At 33.8% G+C, this 26,477-nt stretch overlaps 1 protein-coding gene across 2 annotated transcripts in view; it reads right to left on the reverse strand.

The window, feature by feature from the left end:
* Positions 1–868: 868 nt before the first annotated feature.
* Positions 869–26,477, reverse strand: part of FEM1C (fem-1 homolog C) — a 29,444-nt gene continuing 3,835 nt past the window's right edge. For both annotated transcript variants that reach the window (XM_081289050.1, XM_081289051.1), the window contains exon 3: positions 869–5,563. In XM_081289050.1, coding sequence (XP_081145176.1) covers positions 4,254–5,563 — 1,310 coding nt within the window. In that variant the 3' untranslated portion in view covers positions 869–4,253. The remainder of the gene's footprint in view (positions 5,564–26,477) is intronic.

The raw sequence follows: 26,477 nt of genomic DNA on the forward strand, positions 1-26,477 counted from the left end.
AATAAACATATAAGGTAACATGGTACCCAGGAACCAACTATTTCACTTAACTCTCAAAACTACAAAGTTCTTGACAAAGACCATTGTATCTAATAGTATAGACCTGAAAATATGAAATACAATATCTCAGAGAAATTAAAAAGTATCTAGAGAGCACAGTAAGACTTTTTCTTATTCAGATCCTTAAAAATATAACATTTGTATTTGCCTTAAATATTTAAATATTTGTACTGCTGGTAGAGACAATCATAGACTAATGTTTAAAAAGGCCCTGTCAAAAGGATCCATGAATGAGATACATTAATTATTCAAAAGAGAAAAACCTGTTACATTGGATTTCAATTCATGATTAAAATTTAGAAATAATGGCCAACACATGTTCTGGATCAATTAAAACTTTTTATATCAGGTAACTTAAGACATAAGGAAAAGACAAAGACTACTTGGAATTTATGATTTAAGTGATAGATATAAACATATAATATTTACCTTATAGTATCTATATTACTATATATACTTCTGATACTTCGTACCAAAACTATTTTTTTTTCCAAAACTATTTTTTAAAAAAGAAGAGGTAAAAGCAATTTTCCTCCTACACATTTCACAACAAAAGACTTCCTGTTATCTTTATGGTCTTTCCTGGAAAACATTAGAACAAACTGAAGAAAAGCCATCTTTTTTACATAGAAGTATTAATAATACATGCTTTTTTCTTAAATTCTAACTGGTCATAAATTACTAATTAAGTATTTTTTTTAAAGGAGTCCAGGATTAAAAAAAAAAAAAAAAGAGTCCATGAGCCCATAACCATATGTTTTAAAATAACAACCATTAAGTATTAAAAGTTAATAAGAATACACTTAAATTTGGTGCAAATTTAATTTTATTAGACCTTACAATGAATGTTGTGGCATATTGTTTTCCATTGTGTGACAATTTATTGGCTGGCACCTGAATACAGTACTTCTTCTGAAAAATACACAATGGGAACTGACAAAAGAGAGAGAAACTAGTTGTTTAGTAATACAATGAGGGTGGGGAAAAAAGAAAAAAAAAGAAAAATAGAAAAAGATGACCAATTTAGTTTCCTTAGTATCTAATTTTATAGTTCCAAGCAATAGTGCTGCTGTTACAATGTACAGAATATGGTATTATCTCATACAGCTCCCACAATTCTGAGAAAATTAATTACAAGCATTACAATACCTGTAAATTCAGTCTAGGGTTTTTCTGGGCAATATGACATTAAAGAGCTACTTTTCCAAATATCACATAAGTAATTTCCCCAAGTCACAGTAAATGGAGGTTTCTAAAATATTACAAATTAAGGTAGCCACTTTATAAGTGAGCAATCACCTAACTTCAAAATCGTAAGGGCACCAAATTATCTTTGTTGATTTAGACTTAAACTTGTCAGATTTAGGGACAAGAAAAATGACTATTTAAAAATCTATAATCTATTTGTCTTCAGAAAGTAGACTGGTATCTGAGTAAAATGACCTTTTATAGAAATTATCAAAACAGTGGAACATCTAAAATTCAAAAGCCCCAACAGGGTATTTTTTTGTAGAAATTTAATCAAATTCAAACATTAACTCAAGCCAACACCACCATACTACAGTTTTATTTTGGCTCAAATGAGTACAATTAGTTCACTAAACATTTATTCATCTGCTCTTAAAATTTAAGAATTTTATTTTATTCAGTCTTACAATTTTAAGAATACTTTCAGATGAAGGCCTTAACAATATCTGAGGTCACACGTATGAACCAACTTCCTCTAAAATAAAATCATGGACAATTGTGATCTATTAAACTGATTTTTCAAGAGCTACCAATGGCATTTGTAGAGAGGGAGAATTGTACCCTAATTGAAATAAGACATTACAGTTATCAAGACTGAAGACTAGTTCTAAGTTACCTATTTTTAGTGGTGGAAAAAATGATATTTTAAGAAATCCTTATTTTATACTGGAGTTGCACGATTCAATTTCACCTGTAAAACAACATTAGATGTGCCTAGCTCAAAGAATGTGTAAAACCCACTCCCTCACCCCTGCCAAAAAAGGAGGGGAAAATATTAAATCACTTAAAAAAATCCAATTGTCATCTTTTACCTCCAAACTGAGATCAATTAATATAGTCACTATACTGGCGAAGTTTTCCTTTTTTTAAAAAAAGTAGCTCATGAATATATCTTATATTACAAAGTTAGAGGCAGATGATTTAAAAATATTAATGTCTGATATTTCTAGAACATTTAAATCATAAATTATTCTTAATATATGTGGCAGTTGAAATATTTCATCAAATTTGCCCAGAGTAGTAAGAGATAGTAAAACCTCTTCATCAAAAAGTTGGAGAGTGGCCATTGATCAAATTGAGCTAATGATCAAATGAGCTAATCGTTTTCCAATGGTGAAATTAAATTTACAACCTAGTAAAAGAGGAAGGATATCTTTTTAAAAATCAAACTTCAATTATTTAGCCAAAAAGTCTAATGTTCTTTTATTTATTAACTACTCTTCATTACAAGTTTCTACTGACTTAAGATGAAGATTAATCTAATGTAACTGTGTGCATGATGACTCTTTAAAATAGCATTGCATAAACCTTCAGAATAAAATGTCAACCCCAAAATCCAAGTGGGTGATCCAGCTCATTTAAACTCACAGGTAAACTGAATTTTTCTCAAATCAATAAGGACCTTTTTATTCAGAAAAATTTCATTAAGACATTTTCAGGGCAAATATGCCACCATAAATTTTATTCTGAATAACAATAAAGTGCTGAATGAAAATTACCTGAATCTTTTTTAGTAGTTTTCACTTATCTTTTCTTAAAAGAGCCCTTTCTGTGGCATTAGCAAATCTGTGAAAGAAAAGAGGGAAGGAGGAAGAGAGGAAGAGAGGGAGAGAGGGAGAGAAGGAGAGAGGGAGAGAGGGAGAGAAGGAGGGAAGAGGGGAGGGCTAACTTTAAGTAAGGGAACAGGAAGCACTGCAACCTTTTGTGTTTAACTGGGGTGACAAATAACTGAGACCAAAGTAATTCATGCAAGTTATCTTGAAAGGTATACATAAGCTTAAAGAAAGAAAGAACACTGTTACTGACCTTTGATACTACGGCAGTAAATTGCATAAAATACCTTAATTATCCTAGATGCCTAGATCTGGCTTGGCAAGCATCATGCCACCGACATGCTTTAGCTCTTTTTTTGTAACAAAACGTGATTTGCAGTTCGATGACTGAATATCTCAATGTGACTTATTAAGCTGTGTGATAAACTTTGAGGTTAAATTTAAGCAAATTTTCTACACCTAATCACACCATCAGCACAAGCAGGACAACGCTGGAGCAGCATGAAAGGTGGGTCACTTTGGAGTCTTCCTTTTACTGCATGATATATTAAGATGACAGACCTAAATTTCAACTGGGTTAATGAGTTAGAATAGATTTGTTTCCCAAATTTAGCACACAAAAATTTCTGTGGATTAGAGAAAGAAACCTCAGATGTGAAGAAAAAAAAAACAAAAACGCTTGAGCTCAGATAGCAAACCTGCAGCTCTAAAAACTGTCATGCTACAAGAGTACTTTCATAAAATGAACTTTGTAACAAACTTAAGAAAACTGTGTTTTGAGTTGAAGTTGACCAACTGCTGCATAGAAAATACACTAACATACAACAGTCAAGTTTAAGCCGGTGCATAGAGAAGATAAAGCACTTATGGTAACTGCAAATGGTAACAAGTCCATAAGGTTTGTACTTTGTACTACCTAGCATGGGTCCAGAAGGGGGAAAAAATTTGCATTAGAAATGGTTAAGAAAAAATAAAATAAATAAAGTGGAAACAGGAGAGAAGCTTGGAGGAGAGAAGAAAGAAGCAGGAAAGAGACCTTCAATTGTATAAAATTCACAAACCAGTAAAGTATAAAGACACCACTGAAAAACAGTTAACTCTGTCCCAAACAAGCAACAGCAAACAAAATCAGAATGGATAAGCCTTTGGTGGACAACTTTAGAAATTTGAATATGACATTACAATTTCTCAGTAATTCACAAATAATATATGGTATATTTATATTAAATACTGGGAAACCAATCCTGTAAATTTGATGCTTACAATGCGTTAGCCGATGAGAGCACAATGATATTAAGCTAAATGAATGCTGGTGTTATCACAACAGTGCTCATTTATGAAACAACTGTTAACCAATTCGTGCTTTAACAGTGCTTAAATACAGTCAAATTATCATCTATGAAGAGAAACAAAGGTCTCTAGCTTTTCTGGAATATGCCCTTTATAATATATTCTATGATTCACGATGACACGAGCAGCCAGACATTGCAATGTGGTATGATTTATGGGCTGGATCAAATTTTTAGCTATTTCCTTCTCATCCAGCAAGTCACTGGCAGTTTGTTTGTGCAAGTTTGTGGCATCAAAATGTGCACCTGATTTAATAAGGAGATTCATGATGTCTGGATGGTTGTTCAAAGCAGCGATATGTAGGGGGCTGTTGTCATCGGAGTCTCTGACATTCACATCAGCACCACATTCTATCAGTATCGCAGTAACTTGCAGAGATGGAAATTTACAAACAGGGTATCGCCCTACACATGTAGTATTCTTGTCCACAGCCAGATGAAGAGGGCTGAAGTTATTCTTTCCTCTTGGATGCAGCTTAAGAAACCTGTAGATAGTCTGCTTTTTGAAATGGTCCTGTTCTAGAGTACAAGGAACTTTCTCTAATAAGCAAATTAAGTGCAAAATGATGGAAAGAGCCTTATTTAATTGTAATGGGTCAGCTGGACATTGAGTTTGTTTGATAGCTCGCTCTATTTCAAGGACGCTTTTGCACAGTATGCCCATAAGATCATCAAATGTGACAGTAGTACCCAGCAGGCCTTTAGCCCTATCCTGTAGCATAAAGGAGAATAGTTCTGCAAAAGATAATAAGCTGCTAGCGGTCATGGGGCTTAAGGGGTCCAAATTGTTCTGTTGCATATCCAAAGCGTACTTCCATAGGTTGATGCATCGTTTGAAATTTCCAGAGTCTGCATAGACAGCACCTCTATATCTAATATAGTAAGAGGTATCAGGATGAGAAGGACCAAGAATACGTTCTCTAATTAATAGTGCCTGCATTCTCATCTCATCAGGATCAGCAATAAGACCTTCTAGCTCCTCTGCACTATTTACCTCCTTGGCATAATCATAAGCCATTATTAGTGTCTGCGGTACTGGTTTACTAATTATATTAGTCCTATCACTGTACCTCATGTTCATTGCCTTTTTCCAGTATTTCAAAGCCCCCAGGAGATCTCTTTTTTTGTCTACAAATGTAGCTCCGAGAAGCTCTAGAGCATTAATACGTTCTGTCTTGCTGGTTTGTGCATGGTGTGTCAGAAAATCCACAATATTTGTGTGACCAGTCACACTTGCTGAGAGAAGGGGAGTCATTCCATAACCATCTTTTTCCATCTTTGCACAATACATAAGAAGCATCTTCATGATGTCCAAACTTCCAGATTCTGCACAATCATGCAATGCAGTATTACCTTAAAGAGAGGAAAATAAAAAGTAATATAATTTGATAGAAAAGAATACAAAGTAATACAAATATGTACTTTAGAATCTAAAGAAAGGGCTGGAGATGTGGCTCAGCGGTAGCGCGCTCGCCTGGCATGCGTGCGGCCCGGGTTCGATCCTCAGCACCACATACAAAGATGTTGTGTCCGCCGATAACTAAAAAATAAAATATTAAAAAAAAAAAAGAATCTAAAGAAAAGCAGACAACTCCAAGCCACCCTTAACTAGGTGATATTTTAATTACAAAGAAAAAAACAATTTTGCTCAGTACCTAAAATTAATATATGATACACAGCAGGAGCTGAATAAAATATTTGTTAAACTTCCTGAATAAATAACATGACCAAATTAGGTAAGGAAAGATATCTAAAGTCACCAGATAAAAGAATTAATATAACGCCTCTTGGTATTTTTCATTAATGTTTTAAGTGAATATTCTATGACTAAAAACAGATGAAATAAAATTAACTAGCTATTCAGTTTTGCTGACAGTCACTTAACTTTCTGGATCAGCTTCCCCATTTCTTAAGGAGAAACCTAGTATTTTAATATCTAAGATTTTTGCGTTTGATTCTAATGGAGGTCAGAAATTGTCAAGTAAGCTTCAGCTATTTTAGCCAAAACTTATGGTTACAAAGTACTTTCCCTAAAAACCTCCCATAAGAAAAACAAATCCACTGAAATCTGAAAAATACGTGGGTAGTTCAATATGAACTTTAAAAGGAGACATCTGAAGTGTCCTTTCGTAATGAAATATTTCCCATTGTAATTTAATTTTTTAAACATTCTTTTTAGCTGTACTAAATGTTCTAACACTGTCCTGTTCTTCCCACACATGAATTAAAACTGACAACTGGCTCTGGAACATTAGAAAGAGCCTGTATGAAGTTTATTAGGACATAAATATCAGGTATTTTAGCTATGTAATTTTTTTTAGTTGTAGATGGACACAATATCTTTATTTTATTCATTTTTATGTGGTTCTGAGGATCGAACCCAGTGCCTCACACATCTAGGCAAGTTCTCTACCACTGAACTACAACCACAGGCCCCCTAGCTATGTAAGTTTAAAGATAAGTATTTTACTAATTATCAAGAGAAATTATCATGCAGATCTTTGATATTTACATACAATGTTTACAGAACATTTCAACAGTGAGTCATCTGGGGCATGTCTATAGAAAAAGAGTTAATTAACAGCATGCTGAGACTGCCATCCTCAGAAAGACCTACTTGCAAGGTTGACCCTTGGCTGGCATTTGGGAATTTTTAACAGTTCTCTGCATTGATATAATCCCCACCCCCAAAGGATAAGGTAGCTCGCTGTGCCCCCTGCACCCACAATGCATGTCAAACACCTGGTTTCTTTCTATAGTCTAAAATTTTAGGTGTTAGGCAAAGGGTACCTACCTACATAAGCAGTCTCCCAGTAAAAGCCATAGAACTAAATGTCATGAAATTTCCCTGGGCAGTGTATTTTCACTGCTAGGGAGGAATGTGCTGTGTGCCTCTTCATAGAAGGGAGAAAGCATAAAAAAAGGCTGCACACATATTTTTCTAGACCTCAGTTGCATCTTTTCCCCTGATGATCAAGTTCTGTATCCTTATTACATAATTGTAATAAATCTTAGCCATGAGTACAATTGTATGGTAAATCACCCTAAACATAGGGGTGGCTTTTGGGACCAGCTGAAAAAATGTTTTAATAATGTGTAAGGTGACCAAGCACTGAGAGTGCCTAGAACTTCTGACTACTGATGTTCATTTGTTTAAAATAATTTCGATTAAACACATTTATTAGACCAAATATATTTTAAAAACTATTTTGTTTTATGTAAACTATTTTGAATTGAGAATTACAACTATTCCCATTTCCCCCCCAAGACATAGGCAATAAGAAATAAAAAGAAATCTCTAGACTGCATTCTTCTCTATTCAGAATAATATAAAATCAAAATAATAATGCAGCAAAAGGCAGTTTTTAAATTAACTAAATTTCTACATTTCTTGAAATAATACAGCCTATATTTTTGGAATAATAATACAGTCTAATATTTTGAAAACTATTTCATATAGAAGGCAGGGGTGAGGAGGTACTTTGGCACCTAGTAATGTCAGGGATAACATAACCACACACCCATTAAGAACTAGGAAAGATGAAGGAGCTTTTGCAGTGCAACTGGTTAACAAGTGTTATTTATAAGAACTAGGAAGGATGAAAAATGTATTTTTAAAAATTTGCTTGAGCTGAGTATGGTGGCACATGCCGGTAATCCACCAGTTTGGGAGGCTGAGGCAGGAGGATGTCAAATTCAAGGCCAGCCTCAACTGTCTCAAAATAAAAAATTAAAGGGGATGGTATTGTGGCTCAGTGGTTAAGCATCCCTGGGTTCAATCTCTAGTACAATTTTTTTTTTTTTCATAGCATTTATGAGACAACAAGGGGGCAAAATCCAGAAGTGAGAAAACTAGAGGGATTTAGGATAGCTTTCCACAATGGCCTCTACCAATTCTGGCAGAGACATCTGAAAACTGAGCAGAACTTTCAATAGCCTTGCAAGGTCTAGAGGCAAAAACTTCAGTCTATAGTCTACCAAAAAAGGAATTCTAAAAATTCCTCATACTTTGGGTTACCTCAAAAGTATCGAGGTACCAAAGGCTGGTACCTTAGGGAGGTAAGGTAAATTACAAATAGGCAAGCCATCATAGGAACTCAACAGAATTTAATAACAATCCAGGATGAGTAGTATATGTAATCAAAAGCTATAAGCAAATGTAAATACTATTTAAAGGAAGATATTATAGTGCTAGGACTCAATTTTTTTCTTTTCTTTTTTTTTTTGGTGGTGCTCAGGATTGAAGCCAGGGCCTTGTGCATGCAAGGCAAGCACTCTACCAACTGAGCTATATCCCCAGCCCCCTAGAGCTCAATTTTTTATGTTGATGATATGTAATCGATGGTATACCCAATCAAAAAATAATGGACATAAAAAAAAAAACAGAACACAAAAACTAAAGAGAAATAAAGACCTGAGAGCTAAGTCTATCATGACATTCAATTAATGTAGTTATAAACACAAACTGAAAAGCAATTATGCTTATCATATTAAGAGATTTTTTAAAAAATTGAGAATTCAACAGAAAACTGGAAATTACAGAAAATAACCAAATGAACATTCTAAAAGTGAAAAACTCAGTGGGTGGCTTTTAAAGTAGGTAACACACAGCTGAATAGAGAATTAGTACACTAAAATATAGGCCCAGTGAAATATACAGAAATAAAGCAAGGATGGAAAAGCAGGAGACTCTAAGAGACAGGGAACAATGCCAGAAGCATTAACATACATAAAACCAGAATTTGAGAGAAAGGAAATAAGCCAAAAACCATGTTTAAGGAGATAAAGTTAGAGACATTTCTGAAGCTGATGAAAGGTTATACTATAAATTTAATAAGTTTTACAAACACCAAAAAGGATAAATAAAAAGAAAACTACATTGAAGCAAAGCACAGCAGAAGTGCTGAAAACTAAAACGAAAGAAAATCTTAAAACTAGACAAAGGGTGGAAACTGCCTGCAAAAGAACAATTTGACAGCAAAGTTCTCACCAGGTACAACAGAAGCCAGGAGACATGGAACCTGTACTTAAAGCCACTAAAGAAAAGTAAACTGCTAACTTAGAATTCTATACCCACATCATGAATAAATGTGAAATAAAACACTATTTTAGATTAGAAAGAAAAACCCAAAACTAAAATATTTATTACTAGCATACCTAAATATCATGGGAGTACTCTTTAGACAGAAGGAAGATGAGGCACTTGGAAGCTAGAGATGTGGAAATAAGTATCCACAAAATGAGTAAATTTGTGGATAAATCTTAAAATACTGACTTTAAAAGTATCAGTATCTTGTAGAGCTTGCAATACATATAAGTAAATACTTTGATAGCAGTAACATAAAAGTAAGCAAGATAACTGCAGTTAAAATGTTGTAAGATCTCTGCACTGTTGAAAAGGAGTAAAATTAGAAATCTCTGTTAGTCTTCAATAAGTCAAAGTAGTAATCACTAAGCAATCACTAAAATAATAGTTCCAGAGTATGGATATAACTACTACATTGTCTTTAATACAGAAGAAAAAAATGAAATACAAATAATCTGAAAGACAGAGAAGGTGATGATGACAATGATGACAAAGAATGCAAAACAGGTTGGCACAAATGAAAATAAAAAAGGTAGCCAGATTTAAATTCAGCTGTATTAGTAATTATATTAAATGCAAGTTAACTAAATGGTTCCATTAACACAAATGTCCAAAAACACAAACTCCAAAAACTCAAGACATGTAAGATGCATCTTAAATAAAGGGATAAAGAAATGCTACAAGTGAAAAGGTGGCAAAAATATATCCTATATATAAACTAACCACAAAAATATAACTTATATTTAAAAATACTCTATGTAAAAACTAACCATAGAAAGCTCTTTAGTACTAAATTATCAAAGTAGACATTAAAGCAAAATACATGATTAGACATAAAGGAAATATTTTATAATGATAAAATTCAAAATACAAAGATTCAATAACCCTAAATTTGTTTTCACCTAATAACATGGGTTTGAAATCCATAGAGCAAGAGTCAACAGAACATAAGGAAAATCAGACAAATCCACAAACAGTATAACTGAATATACCTTTCACTACAGAAGACCAAAATCAGTAAAGATAAAAAATTCTTTATTGGTTGTTCAAAACATTACATAGTTCTTGATATATCATATTTCACACTTTGATTCAAGTGGGTTATGAACTCCCATTTTTACCCCATATATAGATTGCAGAATCACATCAGTTACACTTCCACTGATTTACATATTGACATACTCATGTCTGTTGTATTCTGCTGCCTTTCCTATCCTCTACTATCCCCCCTCCCCTCCCCCCCCCTCCCCTCTTCTCTCTCTACCCCCTCTACTGTAATTCATTTCTCCCCCTTGTATTATTTTTCCCTTTCCCCTCACTTCCTCTTGTATGTAATTTTGTATAACCCTGAGGGTCTCCTTCCATTTCCAAGCAATTTCCCTTCTCTCTCCCTTTCCCTCCCACCTCTCATCCCTGTTTAATGTTAGTCATCTTCTCATGCTCTTCTTCCCTACTCTGTTCTTAGTTACTCTCCTTATATCAAAGAAGACATTTGGCATTTGTTTTTTAGGGATTGGCTAGCTTCACTTAGCATAATCTGCTCTAATGCCATCCATTTCCCTCCAAATTCTATAATTTTGTCATTTTTTAATGCAGAGTAATACTCCATTGTGTATACATGCCACATTTTTTTTTTTATCCATTCGTCTATTGAAGGGCATCTAGGTTGCTTCCACAGTCTTGCTATTGTGAATTGTGCTGCTATGAACATCGATGTAGCAGTGTCCCTGTAGCATGCTGTTTTTAGGTCTTTAGGGAATAGACCCAGAAGGGGAATAGCTGGGTCAAATGGTGGTTCCATTCCCAGCTTTCCAAGAAATCTCCATACTGCTTTCCAAATTGGCTGCACCAATTTGCAGTCCCACCAACAATGTACAAGTGTACCCTTTTCCCCACATCCTCGCCAGCACTTGTTGTTGTTTGACTTCCTAATGGCTGCCAATCTTACTGGAGTGAGATGATATCTTAGGGTGGTTTTGATTTGCATTTCTCTGACTGCTAGAGATGGTGAGCATTTTTTCATGTACTTGTTGATTGATTGTATGTCCTCCTCTGAGAAGTGTCTGTTTAGGTCCTTGGCCCATTTGTTGATTGGGTTATTTGTTATCTTATTGTCTAATTTTTTGAGTTCTTTATATAAGGATAAAGAAATTTAATGATAATTAACATACTTGATTTAAGGACTGAACAGCTGTAGAATCCCATTGTTTTTCAAGACTATATGAAGTATGCACAAACACTGACCATATTTTAGGCCAAAAGAGGAGTTTCAACAAATGTAAAAGACTGCAATAAAGTTAGATATCAAAAACAAAAAGATAACCAGAACAATCTCTGTATATTTGAAATTTAAAAGTTCACAAAATAACCTGAGTCAAAGAAGAGCTAATAGAAATTAGAAAATATTTTGATGGGATGACGTGAAAACACTGAAAAACTAATCTTGTGGGACATAAAACCTGTACTTAGATAATGTACATACTCTTAAGTGCCTATATTAGAAAAGAAGAAAGGCTTACAATACCTAAGTATCCATTCCAAGAAGTTATTTGAGGGGTGGGGAGAACAAACCCAGAAAAGCAGCAAATAATAAAAATCAGAAATGAATGAAAAAGTGTAAGTACGCTAGTACAGTATTTTTTATTTTCTTAACATTGTATTAGCTGTTGTACCTTTTTAATCTTATAAGTATGCAAGGTAGAGAAAAAAAAAACATATTCTACCTACAAATAAAATACAGATTAGTGGTAAAACATAAACACACAAATGACACAAATGCCACTTTGGTATAATGATCATTTTTAAGACCATGTTAAATGCCAATCACACTAAACTCCAGTAAATAAATTACACAGACTATAAGCCAAACCTCAAAATAAAACTTGAACCAATCACATTACTTTACAACTCAAAAACTTTCATGCTTCTTCTAAGGAAACACAAGAAAATCTTTAAGACAGCTTTCAAAATTCTACAGCATTGATTCTCAAGCACTATTTATGTGGAGAAGAGAGTAATAAAATTTATGGTTTAGAAACCATGTTAGGTGAATAAAGATTATAACTTGGTTAGCATAGACACACTTAAGATACACATCGGGATGTGGATTTTAAATGACAGAAATATTTCGAGATCCCCAATCCTCCAGCCTCATTTCTCATTACCACTGGTGTGAATGATTCATCATGCATCTAGCCAAGGGGATGGCAAAGGCTAGTGTACACTTTAGGCTCTGCAGGCCACAAGATTTCAGTAGAAATTTGCCAAGTAGAATGAAAGTATCCATAGGCAATATGTTAAACTAGTAGACACAACTGATTTTCTTTTTTTTTTCTTTTCTTTTCTTTTTTTTTTTTTTTTTTTTTTTAGAGAGAGAGAGAGAGTGAGAGAGAGAGAATTTTAATATTTATTTCTTAGTTTCCGGCGGACACAACATCTTTGTTTGTATGTGGTGCTGAGGATCGAACCCAGGCCGGACGCATGCCAGGTGAGTGCGCTACCGCTTGAGCCACATCCGCAGCCCCACAACTGATTTTCAATAAAACTTTACTTATGAACTCTGAAATTGTTAAATATCACGAAATATTTCTCATTTGACTTTTTTCCCAACCACTAAAAACTTTAAAGCTAAAAAATGTAAAACATGAGAGCTATTTCTTAACTCTCTCAGATAATACTAAGTGGAGCTGACCCCAGTTTACCAAGACATTTTTAATACCCCCACACTTACAGATTCTACATATGCTTTTAACATTACTCCAACTTATTTCTTCCAGCACCAGTTTATTTCCACCTCCATGTCTTGATTTTCTATAATGCACTTTTTTCTTTACCTTTTTAACTTCTTATTCTTCAAGTTTCTCAAGAATTTCAGCAACTCAAAGAGGTCTTCTTGGTTATACCATATCAATTTGTCATTCTGGACATGTCTGGTGACTATGTCTCATCCTGGTAGATACTCAATATTAAAACTGTATATACTTATATATACCTTACACTATTATAATGCTGCTGTCTTGCAAATAGATTTTCTTACCTAAATTGTCTATTACTCAAGTATAAGATCCTATATTGTTTCTGTCCCACAAAAAGCTAAGGTAGATTCTAAATTTTTAATACTTGATATCACCAAAAGTGATCCAAACATAGCTTTTGAGGACAAAATAAGCTCAAAAAATAAAATTAAAAGAGGAGATCTCAATTACCCAACAGATCAAGCATGTAACCACCATACTTTCATGCCTCGGAAGACCCTAAAGCTCCCCCACAATAGGGGACTGAGCCAAGGGGCACTTAACCACTGAGCCACATCCCCAGCCTTTTTTATTGCAAGATAAGATCTCAATTGTTTAGGACCTCACTGGTCTCAAAGTATCGATCCTCTTGTCTCAGCCTCTCTAGTTGCTAAGACACCAAATGAGACCAGGCATGAGACACCCCATCTGGCAAGATGAGTTTTTAAATTATAGCCTGGACTACTACTTAAAGTTTGTAAGAGACTTAAAATTTTTTTTTTGTTTTAAAAAAAAGCATAATTTTAAAGCCAATGTAACTTTTGTATCATCTCTCCAAGTCATACTTTTTAATTACATTATTGTTATTGTTATTGTTATTATTATACCGGGAATTGAACCCAGGCACACTCTACCACTGAGCTACATCCCCAGCCCTTACTTTTCAAGACAGGGTCTCGCTGTTACCTAAGCTGGCCTCAAACTTTTGATCCTCTTACCTCAGCTTTCCAGGCAGTTGGGATTACAAGGTATGAGCCACTGTATCCAGTAAATTAATTTAAAGAATTAATTTTATTTATTTAATTTACTTATTTTTCAGTGCCAAGGATTGAACCCAGGGCTTTGTATATGTTGGACAAGTGTTCTACCTCTGAGTTATACTCTCCAGCCAAAGTGATTTTCAATACATGAAAACATTAATACCCTAAAGAACTTAGCAAGACCCTGTCTCAAAATTTAAAAACATAAACAGGGCTGGGGATGTGGCTCAGTAGTTAAGCACCCCAGGTTTAAAAAAAAAAATACATCTTAATGGGGCAACAAGATGTTTCCATACATTTATACTTTGTGTAATGTTTAAATTGGACTAAAACCTATCTTTTCAAATATTTATCATTTCTTTATGGTAAAAATTTTAAAATCCTTTCTTCCAATTTTTTGAAACATACTTTATCTACAGTATATTGTTTATTGACAAAGCTATAATCAGTACATACAAAACTGCTTCCTGCTTCTCACCAACATCTTGGGCATTTTGTTATATTAATGTTACTACATGATCTGGATAGGTTCTATAAACTACAAAGATTCTACATAATTTTTCTTAAAGGTTAATAGTGAAAAACTAAGGGAATGTGCCAAACTTATATAAATAGTTCCTTGTCGATGGACACTTGCATTGCTTAAAATTTTCACTACTAAAATTAGTGCCTAATCATTATTTGATTTTAGTAGGGAACATATGAATTTAGTTTACAGAACACAGATGTTCTGTGGGAACATGGCTTAAAGTCACTTTATAATTTAATCTTTTTCTATTAAATAAACATCTGAACACCAACTTAACTACCAAGTGAGATCAAGTGCCTGAAAAGTGCTGTATTCATCTAATAAACATTTTTTCTTTATGGGAAAGATGCATCTTAAAGCAATGCATACCAAGCTTTCACCTGCGAGAAAATACTTTTGCCAAACCTTGTCATTCAACACTAGATCCTTCTCTTTTCAACAGATGGAAACCTATTTTACCAATTTAAAAAAAAAAAAAAAAGAGAGATTATCTGATTTATTTGAAGTCCCTAAAATTATTTCCTGCTATTGGTAGAATTAGTTTTATCTTAGTTTAAGAATGCACTTTTTAAAAACCCTAGACACTAAACTCTATTCAGTAATATCTGAGTAGCTTGTCAAGTTAGTTGTGATCTTTCTTGAGAAAAATTCTTTATTGTGGTTAATATCTACTATAAGCACTCTTTTGCTTATTATGAGTCATAATGAAAATTGCTAGTTCTATACTAATATAATGAAAATGACTAGTTCTGTAATCAATTTATGTACTTTTGTCCTCCTACCCCTAAACAAAATAATTGAAACTGCATTATCTAATCTGTTGGCACTTTATTAGTAATACATTTTATTTGTTTCGGGTATAGAAGAACTCTTGCTTTTACTTGCAGAGACTCAAATGTTTTCGCTAAAACTTTAAAATTGTAAAATATGTAGTATGAATATTATAATTGTGCATTTTACATTTCAAAAATAGGTAAAATCTACTTGTAAAGTCTTTGGCTATACTAAAATATCCTTTAAAATGTAGATGGTAAACATCAGTTATAACATTTTGTTACCTTAAGATATATTTGTCTATTAACTTTATCAGTTACATTAAATAAAATAGTTAATTTAACAGCTTGCAAAAAAATAATAAAAAATAAAATTAGTGCCTAGGGATTGGGGTTGTGGCTCAGTGGTAAAGATATTGTGTCAACCTAAAACTAAAAAATCAATATTAAAAAAAAAATAGAATTTGATAGCAGAAAGCCTACTATAAAAAAGAAAAAATTAGTGCCTAGGGGGCTGGGTTGTGGCTCAGTGGCAGAGCACTTGCCTAGCATGTGTGAGGCAATGGGTGCCGCAGTCTGGCTGGGCACAATTCAGGAACCACTTGTCAAAAGAAACAAACTTTATTTTTAGAAACACACAGGCCAAACAAAACAGCTCCTCAGGAAAAACCCTCAGAGCCCAACTGCCACCACCGGCTTCCCACAAGCCTCACCACCTCCCACAATCCTCCTGCTCTTGAGGCCGATTGGCTGGGTCGCGTGGGCGGTGCCAAAGAAGTCCCCCAATGAGCATCACCTCAGAGGAGCCAATCAGCTAGATGTTGCTGGGGGCTGTGAGCCAATCATCAGCTGGCAGTCTGAAAGTTTGCTGGCAGCTGGAAGTTTGCTGGGGCCCCTTCGGCTGTGGCTCTCAACAAATGGGTTCAAGTCTCAGCACAACATATAAATAAATGAATAAAATAAATGTTCATTCAACAGCTAAAAAAAATTAGTGCCTAAAAAAGATAAGGACAGATAACAGGCCAATGATGGCCAGAGACTAGTGAAGGAGTTAAACGCAAAAGGGGTGAGAATAAAATTTTTGTTATCTTTATTGTAGCAGTGGTATGTTTGCTGAAACTTACAGAACAATATACTAAAAAGGGTGAATTTTACTATATGTAAGTAATACTTCAATAAACAAATGCCAAACAACATATGCTGAAGTACAAGCTACTTAGGAGGCTGAGACAGGAAGATCACTTGAGATGTCAAGTTTGAGACCAGCTTCAGCAACACAGTAAGATCACAATACAAAAATCAATCAATCAATTAAATAAATAAATGCCTAGTTTAAAGTAGGAACTCAAATGTGTAATGGATAAATATACATCTTCAATTCACTGTCAAAGGATTAAACTTTATATAAATACTTATTTTGTGGGGTTGGGGATTGAACCTAAGGTCTTGCACTTTAAATGTTCTGCTACCAAGTTATACCCCAAGATTTGGGAATAAGCTTTTTTAAAGTACCATTTTTATAGCATTCATTCTAGCACTGAAATTAATGTTTAAATTTATATTACTTCTGCTAGGTAAAGAAAATGTCTCATGACTATTAACAAACTTTATTTTTTTTCTTTAATGACATGTTTCAGTTTCTGGAATTAGTCTTTCTATGTGTTAATACTTTATGATAGCCAGTTGTCTGTTTTGCTCTATCAGTTGTTTCACTCAAGAATATTAGATATACTCCAAGTACTGATTACAATTTCTTGTGAAAAATTATTGTGGTAACATACAAATTTAAAAATCGAGTTACTATGTTCTTATGACTGATTTGAGTTGTTATACATCAAAGACTGTTGAAGTCATGTTTAATTTTTGCTAGGTAACATCACTGACTTGAGCTTTAGGTTCATAGCAACATATGCCAATTACTAGAGATTCAACTTGGACATTTCCCAAGTTTTCAAGCCCCTATAAAAACATTCACATTATATGATGACTGTTCTTCCAAAAGAGTTGCATTAGTACCTTATTATGTCTTCCTTTTGTGTTCTCAAAGGCAATAAATAATTGAATAGAGTTCAAATACAAATATTACTAGGCATCCCAGATGAAATTAAGGATATTAGTATTTAATAAATTTACCTTCAACTAAGGCAAAAAAGAGAGTGAAAAAAAAAAAAACCACACAATATTATACTATTCTCAACACCTGTTCAAGAAAAGGTTCATTTGAGGGAAAAAAAAAAATTTAAGGCACTGATTTTATAGCGGAAGTTTTAATGATTTCTCAAAGGACATGTTTGTTAAATGGGCATTCCTTTAAAATCAAGCTAATGTCACAACAGGAAGTATCAATTCAATTAAAGCATTTCTGTGGAAAGCTAGAATAATATGATGTAAATACATTAATTTTCAACTACAAAAGAACATAGAAACAGTACTAATAAAATCTGGAAAAATAGCCACATTTGTTGGAATGTTTGGGGGTGGATATGAAGCACAGAAAACTATCAGAAATGCTCATGCATGAAAGCATTTAATATTACTCAAAAAGTATCTGAAATATGAATCTTCAGTGATGTTAATGTTAAAGACAGCTGTCATGATAGCAGGCACGTAAGAGAGAATTCATGCTTAACTGTGAGAAGTTTCCTAAAATGGGGTCAATGTTTTTCTCAAAGTAGATAAGTCAAAAACGAACCAGTAGTTTGGATAAGAAAAAGAATGAAGTTTAAGAGTCTCATTTAAGCGTCTCATTAATCATCATTAAATGTTTTGGTTTGACTTAACGATAAAGGCACGCAATTGTTATACCACCTAAATTGTACAAGAACTTCAATTTAGCATATATAAATATCTCAATTTGAGTAAAATTACTACAACTCACCAGGATCGAGTTTCTAAGTTACCTCCCAAATTAATAGACAGAATTAAGCAGTTTTTCAATAAAACAGAAATGTTCTCATAAGAACTGCAAAATATTTAATGAATGCAAAATGCCTATTATAATTTAAATTGCTTTTCTATCAATAACAATCCAACAAATTTTGCTCTTTGTAGAATCCTTAAAAGTCAACAATTTTATGTATGTGTGTTGTTTTTAGGACAAGTCAAGCTTAAAGCTGTACTTTTCAAACTTGAATATACAAAATCACCAGAAACTCATAGTAAAATGTAGATTGTAACTAGTTGATCTGAAGTGGTTCCAAGTGATATCTACGGTGCTCATCCTTGAGAAGCAAAGAATTAGAGAAGGAATCTTATTTTCTTGTTTGCTACAGATATATTTGTCATATGGCTTACATATCCAAAAGCTACATCAAGTGTATAAGTTTAAATGGAAGGCTAGGTTGCAGCCCTGTTTTATACCATACAGAAATGAAATCCCATTATTCTGCTTACTCGAAATTTAAATAGATGCCAAAGCAAGAACAGAATGTATTTTACAACTAACTTACACAGTTTCATTCATGGAAAGTTCATCTGTAGTAAATGGTACAGGTAAACTCTACAGTCCATTTTTAACAATTTTCTTGTTTAAGTTAAATAAGTGGCCCACAGTGAAATTTTTTAAAAAATCAGTCTGTAAAATAAAAATCCAAATTGCTATAAGAAATACCATCAAACGTGAAAAAACAATCCACAGAATTGGAGAAAAATATTTGCAAATCATATATCTGATAAAGAATTTGTATTCCAAATATACAAACAACTCTTGAAACTAGATAATAAAAAATTTTAAAAGCATACAAAAAATACAAAGATACTTCTCTAAAGAAGATACACAAATGCCAAATATGCATATGAATTAAGTACATGAAAAGATGCTAAACATCATTATCCATAGGAAAAATAGGAACCAAAATCACAGTGAAATACCACTTCGTATTTCCTAGGATGGCTATATTTAATAAAAGGGAAATAACAAGTGCTGGAGAAGGTATAGAAAACTTGAAACCCTCCTACATTGCCTACAGGAATCCAATTCATTCATTCAACAAGCTGCTTTGAAAATGGTTTGAACACACTTCTCTTTTTTTTTTTTTCCTCACAACATCATACATGTATTCTGTATAATGATGAGGGTCTCCTTCCATCTTCCGTGCAAATCCCCTTCTCCCTCCTTTTCCCTCGCACCTCTCTTCCCTATTTAGTGGTAATCTTCTTCTCATGCTCTTCCTCCCTATCCCATTTTGAGTCACCCCCCCTTATATCAGAGAAGACATTCGGCATTTGTTTTTTAGGGATTGGCTAACTTCACTTAGCATAATCTGCTCTAATGCCATCCATTTCCCTGCAAATGCCATGATCTTGTTATTTTTTAGTGCTGAGTAATATTCCATTGTGCATAAATGCCACATTTTTTTTAATCCATTCATCTATTGAAGGGGCATGGTTGGTTCCACATTCTAGCTATTGTGAATTGTGCTACGATAAACATTGATGTGGCTGTGTCCTTGTAGTATGCTCTTTTTAGGTCTTTTGGGTATAGTCCGAGAAGGGGAATAGCTGAGTCAAATGGTGGTTCCATTCCCAGCTTTCCAAGGAATCAATAGACATTATTATTGTTGTATGTATATAGGTGACTATATGACCAATGTGATTCTACAACCTGTACAATCAGAAAAATGTGAAATTATACCCCATTTATTCAAATGTATGAATAGTCAAGATCATTGTACTGTCACATGTAACTAATAAAAAAAAATCTTTTTGTAATTAGGTTTATACTTTGTTGGATATTCTTATAGCATTATTAATGTGTTATATTTTGTATCCTAATTTTGTTTTCACAAGAATCTTAACTGTGGAGTCACTCTCAACAATACCATAATAAATCATTTAAATTATCTTTGGCATATAATAAAATGCAACATTTGAACAAAAAAAGAAGAAAGAAAATGGTTTGGAGTTCAGTTCCTCAACAGGTTAGGGTTACCACATGACACAACAGTCCAACTCCTATATATGTGCCCAAAAGAAATGAAAATATCCATCTATAGAATTTATTCATAAATGTCCATAATAGCATCACTCATAAAAGCTAAAAAGTAGAAACAATCAAATGTCCTTCAACTGCTGAATGGATAAAAATCCCCAGGGGTTCCAGGAGGCTGAGGTAGTAGGATCACAAGTTCAAAATCAGCCTCTGTAACTTAGTGAAGTTCTAAGCAACTCAGTGAGACCCTGTCTCTAAAATATATATATAAAATAGGGCTAAGAGGATGTGGCTCAATGGATAAGTGCCCCTGGGTTCAATCCCTGGTACAAAAAAAAAAAAAAAATCACAAAAGACTACATATTTTGAATCCACATATACAATATAGGCAAAATTACACAGAAAGATTACTGGTCACTTAAGACTAGTACGGTTCGGGGATGGGGGGGCAGGTTGCGAGTGGTTAATGAGCATGGATATTTTAGGGAAGATGAAAGTTGATTTAAGGTGATAGAGGCACAACTCTTTCAATATACTAAAAAGCCACTGGATTGTTTAAATTGGTGAATGGCATGTAAACTATACCTTAGTAAAGTTATTTATTATTTTTAGTTTTTAGTTTTACAGTGTTGAGGATCAAACACAGCCTGGCACATGCTAGGCAAGCACTCTACCACTGAGGTACATCTCCAGCACATTCAGTAAAGTTTTTTAAAAATTCAATTAAAATTAAAAGTACTTGCAGTTTTGATAAAAGTCTAGGTTTTAATTAACAAACAACAATTGAAGGAATTTATAGTGTAACAGATTTGTTTGGAAACATTATTATCTCTCCTCTTCAACCTGCTTCACACCAACCCACTTTTCCTCATCTTTGAAGCTAGACTGGGTTGAGCTGGGTCTAAAAGAGACCCACTAATCAAGATGGAAGTTGGGATACAGTTCAAAATACAGGATAATACTGATCCAAGTATTACATACCTGCATAACTATAATTTGTGTGCACTGAGAGAAGTGAGAAGAATATAAAGAAACAAACAATTTAGGATATCAAAGCAGTACTAGAACGTTTCTCTACTATTTCCCTTTCACATCTATATTCTATCATGGGAGATACTCAAGGACAAAGTGTATAAAAAAGAAGAAAAAAAAGAGAGAGCGAGCGAGCGAGCCAGGTTCAGCAATTTAGGAAGACCCTGACCCTGTCTCACAATTTTTAAAAAAAGATTTTTTTTTTAAGGGATGGGGATGTAGCTCAGTGCTAGAGTAACCCTGGGTTCAATCCCCAGTACAGCAAAAAGAGAAACAAACTGCCAAGAGTCCTATGCGCTCTCTTCATTAATTCTTTTTTTTGTTTTGTTTTTTTTTGGTGCTGGGGACTGAACCCAGGGCCTTGTGCATGGGAGGCAAGCACTCTACCAACTGAGCTATATCTCCAGTCCTTCATTAGTTCTTTGTATAACGCACTAAACTAGAAATGTACATAAATTTTATAACACAGGTTCTTGAACTCACAGCAAAGTTAAATGCTAAAAAAATATTTGCATCCACAAAGGTAAGATGCAGGACAAGGATGAAAAGCTGATTTAAGGTGATGGAGTTACAATTTTTTCAACATACTAAAAAGCCACTGAATTGTTTAAATGGGTAAATGGCATGAGGACTATACCTTAATAAAGCTATTTATTATTTTTAATATTTAGTTTTACAGTGTTGAGGGTCAAACACAGCCCATCCATTTTGAAATAGATCTTGATGTAAAGTAGAATTTTCAAGGTTAGGTAGAGATAAGGGATGAGGGCTCAATAATTAATATCTGTAAAAATCTCATCTAAAGACTGAAAACATTACAATTCAGACTTCCCCTTTCCTAGCCAGTGTAGTTCACAAACTCCCTATTCAATCACAATTCTTCCCAAAAGGAGGGGAAAAAGAGAGAAAGACAAATGTCTTGGTGAGATTACCATTCATGGTGAACTTCTTTATCTGGACCCCTCCCTACCTTTCCACATGGATCTTCCAACACATATATTATTTCTGTTACCTCAAGATCATAAATCACTAGAACACCAGACTTCCTTGAATTTTATTTTAAGCAAACAAATTTAATTAACCAACATAAATCTGATAAACATGAACCCAGTGAGGGGGCAATATACACCTGAACCTCAATAAGCAAAACTCTCTTAAATTAACATTGTTGCTCATTCTCACCAACCTCAGTTCAATTCTGTGAGGATTCACATTAAAAATCCAATTTCCGTGGATAGAGGTTTCATGAATATTTCCCCAGTGAACTCAATTTAGCCTACCCAACTAAGATGTTAAGTCTCCTGAAGGATACAGACAAATGTGCCAGGAGATCCAAGAGAGAAAAGAAATAACATGGAACTTTAATGAATTCAATTGTAAAATTATATAAACATTATTAAATCAAAATAAAACCAAAGATGTCACAGAGTATAGAGAAATTTTAAATCCCTGCCTACTCCCTTTTACTTTCCTCTCAAGAAGGTGTTCTGAGATAAACAAAAGTTGAGAAGAGTTCTCAAAGTTAAGAAACAGAGAACCTCAGCTTTCAACACTCAGATAGTATTAAACTACACTAAAATAAGTCTACAACAATCATTCTCTTAGTCTATATCTTTATACCAACAGTTTTTAATTTACAGGGGAAATTCCCTTAAAATTTATTTGCATTTACAGTGAGGGGAAAAACAGAATTTTTAAAAATATTTCCTTGAATAAAATGCATCCATACCCTAAAATGACTATACTATGGGAGAGAAGTAATACAATGTTTGTAGATTTGCTTTGAACTACTTCAGAAAACAAAAGGGGTGAAACACTTTTTTAAATTATGGCAAATGTAGATAATTGTTGCAGTAAGGTGGTAGATACAAACATGGTTCAACATTATACATGTGGTTCTCTCCAATTATTTATGTTATCAAATTCCATAAGGAAAAAAAAATGCCCAAATTAGCTCTTTCTCAAATCTTTCTTAATGCTAACTACACCTATCCCATACCTACACAGATTTTTCTTATCCCTTCAAAGTTCTACCTATATCACTCATTTTTTTAAATATGTAGTTGGACACAATACCTTTATTTATTTTTATGTGGTGCTAAGGATTGAACCCAGGGCTCCCAAGTACTAGGCAAGTGCTTTACCGCTGAGCCACAACCTCAGCCCATGCTACTCATTTTTGACAATTACTACCTTACTTTGTTATTTCAAGTCTTCATCAACTCTATTTATCTATATACAGAAATGACCACAAAATACACTGCTATCAAGGAGCTAACAATCTTTCCTCAATGAAACCAAACTCATTCAACAATCCCACTTACCAAATATCCATTATGGACCAGATACTCTTCTTAATGCATGTGACAGAAATGCCAGGTCTCTGGCCTCAAAAAAAATTACAATTTAGTAGAATTGCAGTTAGATGATTTATAGTGTAGTAGAATGCAGTTAAATTTGTTATTTTTCTGCTGAAAAACTTGCTGGTTTACCATGCATGACAAATAAAATTAACTCCTTTACCTAGAATTCATTCATCCAAATGTGCCACCTTTCCAATTCCTGGTCCCTCCAACTGTATTTCTCAATGTGCCTTTCCTTTTGCCATTTCCTAAGCTTAGAAAAGTACCACAACCTCTCTGCAGATTTGAACCCCAACAATCCTTTTAAGGCTCATTTTCTACTTTGATGATGCACTCCCAGTCAGTACACTCTTCCTCCAAAATCCTACAACATAGCTTGTTTTTACCATTCCTTTAACAGTTAACAATTACGATACTTTGGACATCCTCCAAAATATTCAACATAATGCCTTGCCATATTTATTTTCAATTTACTTAATTACCTGCAGTATCTAATATGATTAACCCATGAATAAGCACAGTGTCTTCTAGGCTTAATCTCCTAATTCCAACCTAGACAGTGATGTTACTAGCACTTTCAACTGTTCAACTGGAGGGCTTTAAGCAATTTCACTTCAGATCTGCAAAGTCCTATTGAATCCAAACAAAAACAAAAACAGAAAAACCCAAAACAAACAATGAAAGAACCAAAGAAAACAAATCAACTATAGCCCTGAAGTGCTGGAAAAAACTCTGTGAAAGCTCTGACAAGTGCTTATATAATTACTTCTGATTTGGAGTCTTTAGTTTTGAGTAGTAATCAACTCCTGCCTCAAAAAATCAATTGTTATAAGTGTTAAATTACAGAGTTATTCCTGAATATCTCAAAGATTTTCTCCCATAGTGCTTTTGGGGAAAAAGGAACCCATTATTCCCTTAGGTAATAATTTGTTGAGGATAAAATATTTCCAAACATCTAACAGAAGACAGCACTACTCAGGCTGGGGTTGTGGCTCAGCGGTAGAGCACCCACCTTGAACATGCAAGACCCTGCGTTCAGCACCACATAAAAATAAATAAGTGACATAATTTCAAAGAATCAAATCTTCAGGATCTACCAACTACAACTAAAGAAAAAAAAAAAAGCACTACAGAGGGCTGGGGCTGTAGCTCAGTGGCAGAGCACTTGCCTCGTATGTGCAAGGCACTGGGTTCAATCCTTAGCACCACATAAAAATAAACAAATAAAATAAAGGCATTCTGTCCATCTACAGCTACAAAAAAAAAAAATTAAAAAAGAAAGAAAGCACTACTACTGCACTTAACATATTGTCATTTAAGTAAGCATAAGCAGTTATGAACCTGTCTGTCCAATCAAACCTCAAGAGCAGAAAATCAAGGACTGTATCCTACATTTATAAACCTGGCACACTGAGGGACTCAAGAAATGCACTCAATTAATGAATGAATTCCACCTTAAGTTAGAACATGTTCAAAATGCTAATAGCCTGTTAAAAAGTAATGGAAAGAGGTTAAATAGTATATTCAAATGTCAACTACCTGTTAAAAAGTAATGGAATGCAGAAGTCACATGCATTTTGTATTGGCATTTTCTTTTTTCAGAATATTTCCATGGATGACATGTAAAGTGTCCTAAGAAATTGGGCTGGGGATGGAGCCCAGTGGAAGAACCTTTGCTTAGAAGGCAGAAGGCCCTAGGTTGGATCTACAGTACCATACACACACCACAAAAAAGAGAGCCCATTTTATTCCTAGTTATATCAGTATTTTCCACTTTTTGGGTGGAACTATTTTGCTGCTATCTCATATCCTTCTCCTGTGTTCCTGCCTCAGTTTCAAGTGGGTCCTGCTTTTTTGATTACCATTCACCAACTAAAACAAACAAAAAACCCCAAAGAGTCAATGAGAGAATAATTATCAAAGAATCAAAGCTTCAGGATCTGAGTAAAGGAGGGTACATATTCCTTGAACCTGCCCCCAATATTCATAAATAATCATTCTTGAAATTAAATGGCACCATGAAAAAAAGTTAAAGGTGATGCACAAAAGTGACAAAAATCTCTATAATATGTATATACATAAAACTAAGGCTATCTGAAACAACTTCTGGTATGCAATTATCTTCTCATGTGTACTTTTTTTAAAGGAGTACATATTAAGATATTGATTCTGGGGAAAAAAATGACAGAATTAGCAGACTAACAAAAATGGAGCATTCACAACCTCACATACAAAGCTATAAGATTAGGATGGTGATAAAAGGGAACATTCTTCTGAAATAGCTTAGAGGTAATAAAATATTGTTCAGTTTACTAGAAGGAAATGCTGACAAAAATATGAGTTATTTATATTCTAGTTCTCTCATACATTATGGCTCCAGAAATATATAAAGCAGCTTGGAAAATGAGGGAAATAATACCAGTCTCACCTCTCCAATGACATTAAGAGTTTAAAACACCCCTGATTTGACTTAAATATATGAGTTTACCAATAATCTGAACATCATTAAGCTGATTTAAAAATAGCCAAAAGAAAAAAAAAATCTAACAAGCAGGTATACCTTTTAACCCTTTCACTTCTCCAAATGTCAAAGCATTCCAACTATTAACATGGTTAAAGAATACTTTGTTCCTGAAACAAGCATGATGTTCTTTAAAAGGATGACATGTTTTTAAAAAGTCATTGTCTTTTGACCCAACAACCTACCTCTAAAGATAATCAGAAATAAAAACACTTATAAGAATGTTTACAGAAACTTTGTCATACTGAAAAACCAGAAG

Source organism: Spermophilus citellus (assembly GCF_964194105.1).
Source record: "Spermophilus citellus genome assembly, chromosome: 1".
Taxonomy (NCBI): domain Eukaryota; kingdom Metazoa; phylum Chordata; class Mammalia; order Rodentia; family Sciuridae; genus Spermophilus; species Spermophilus citellus.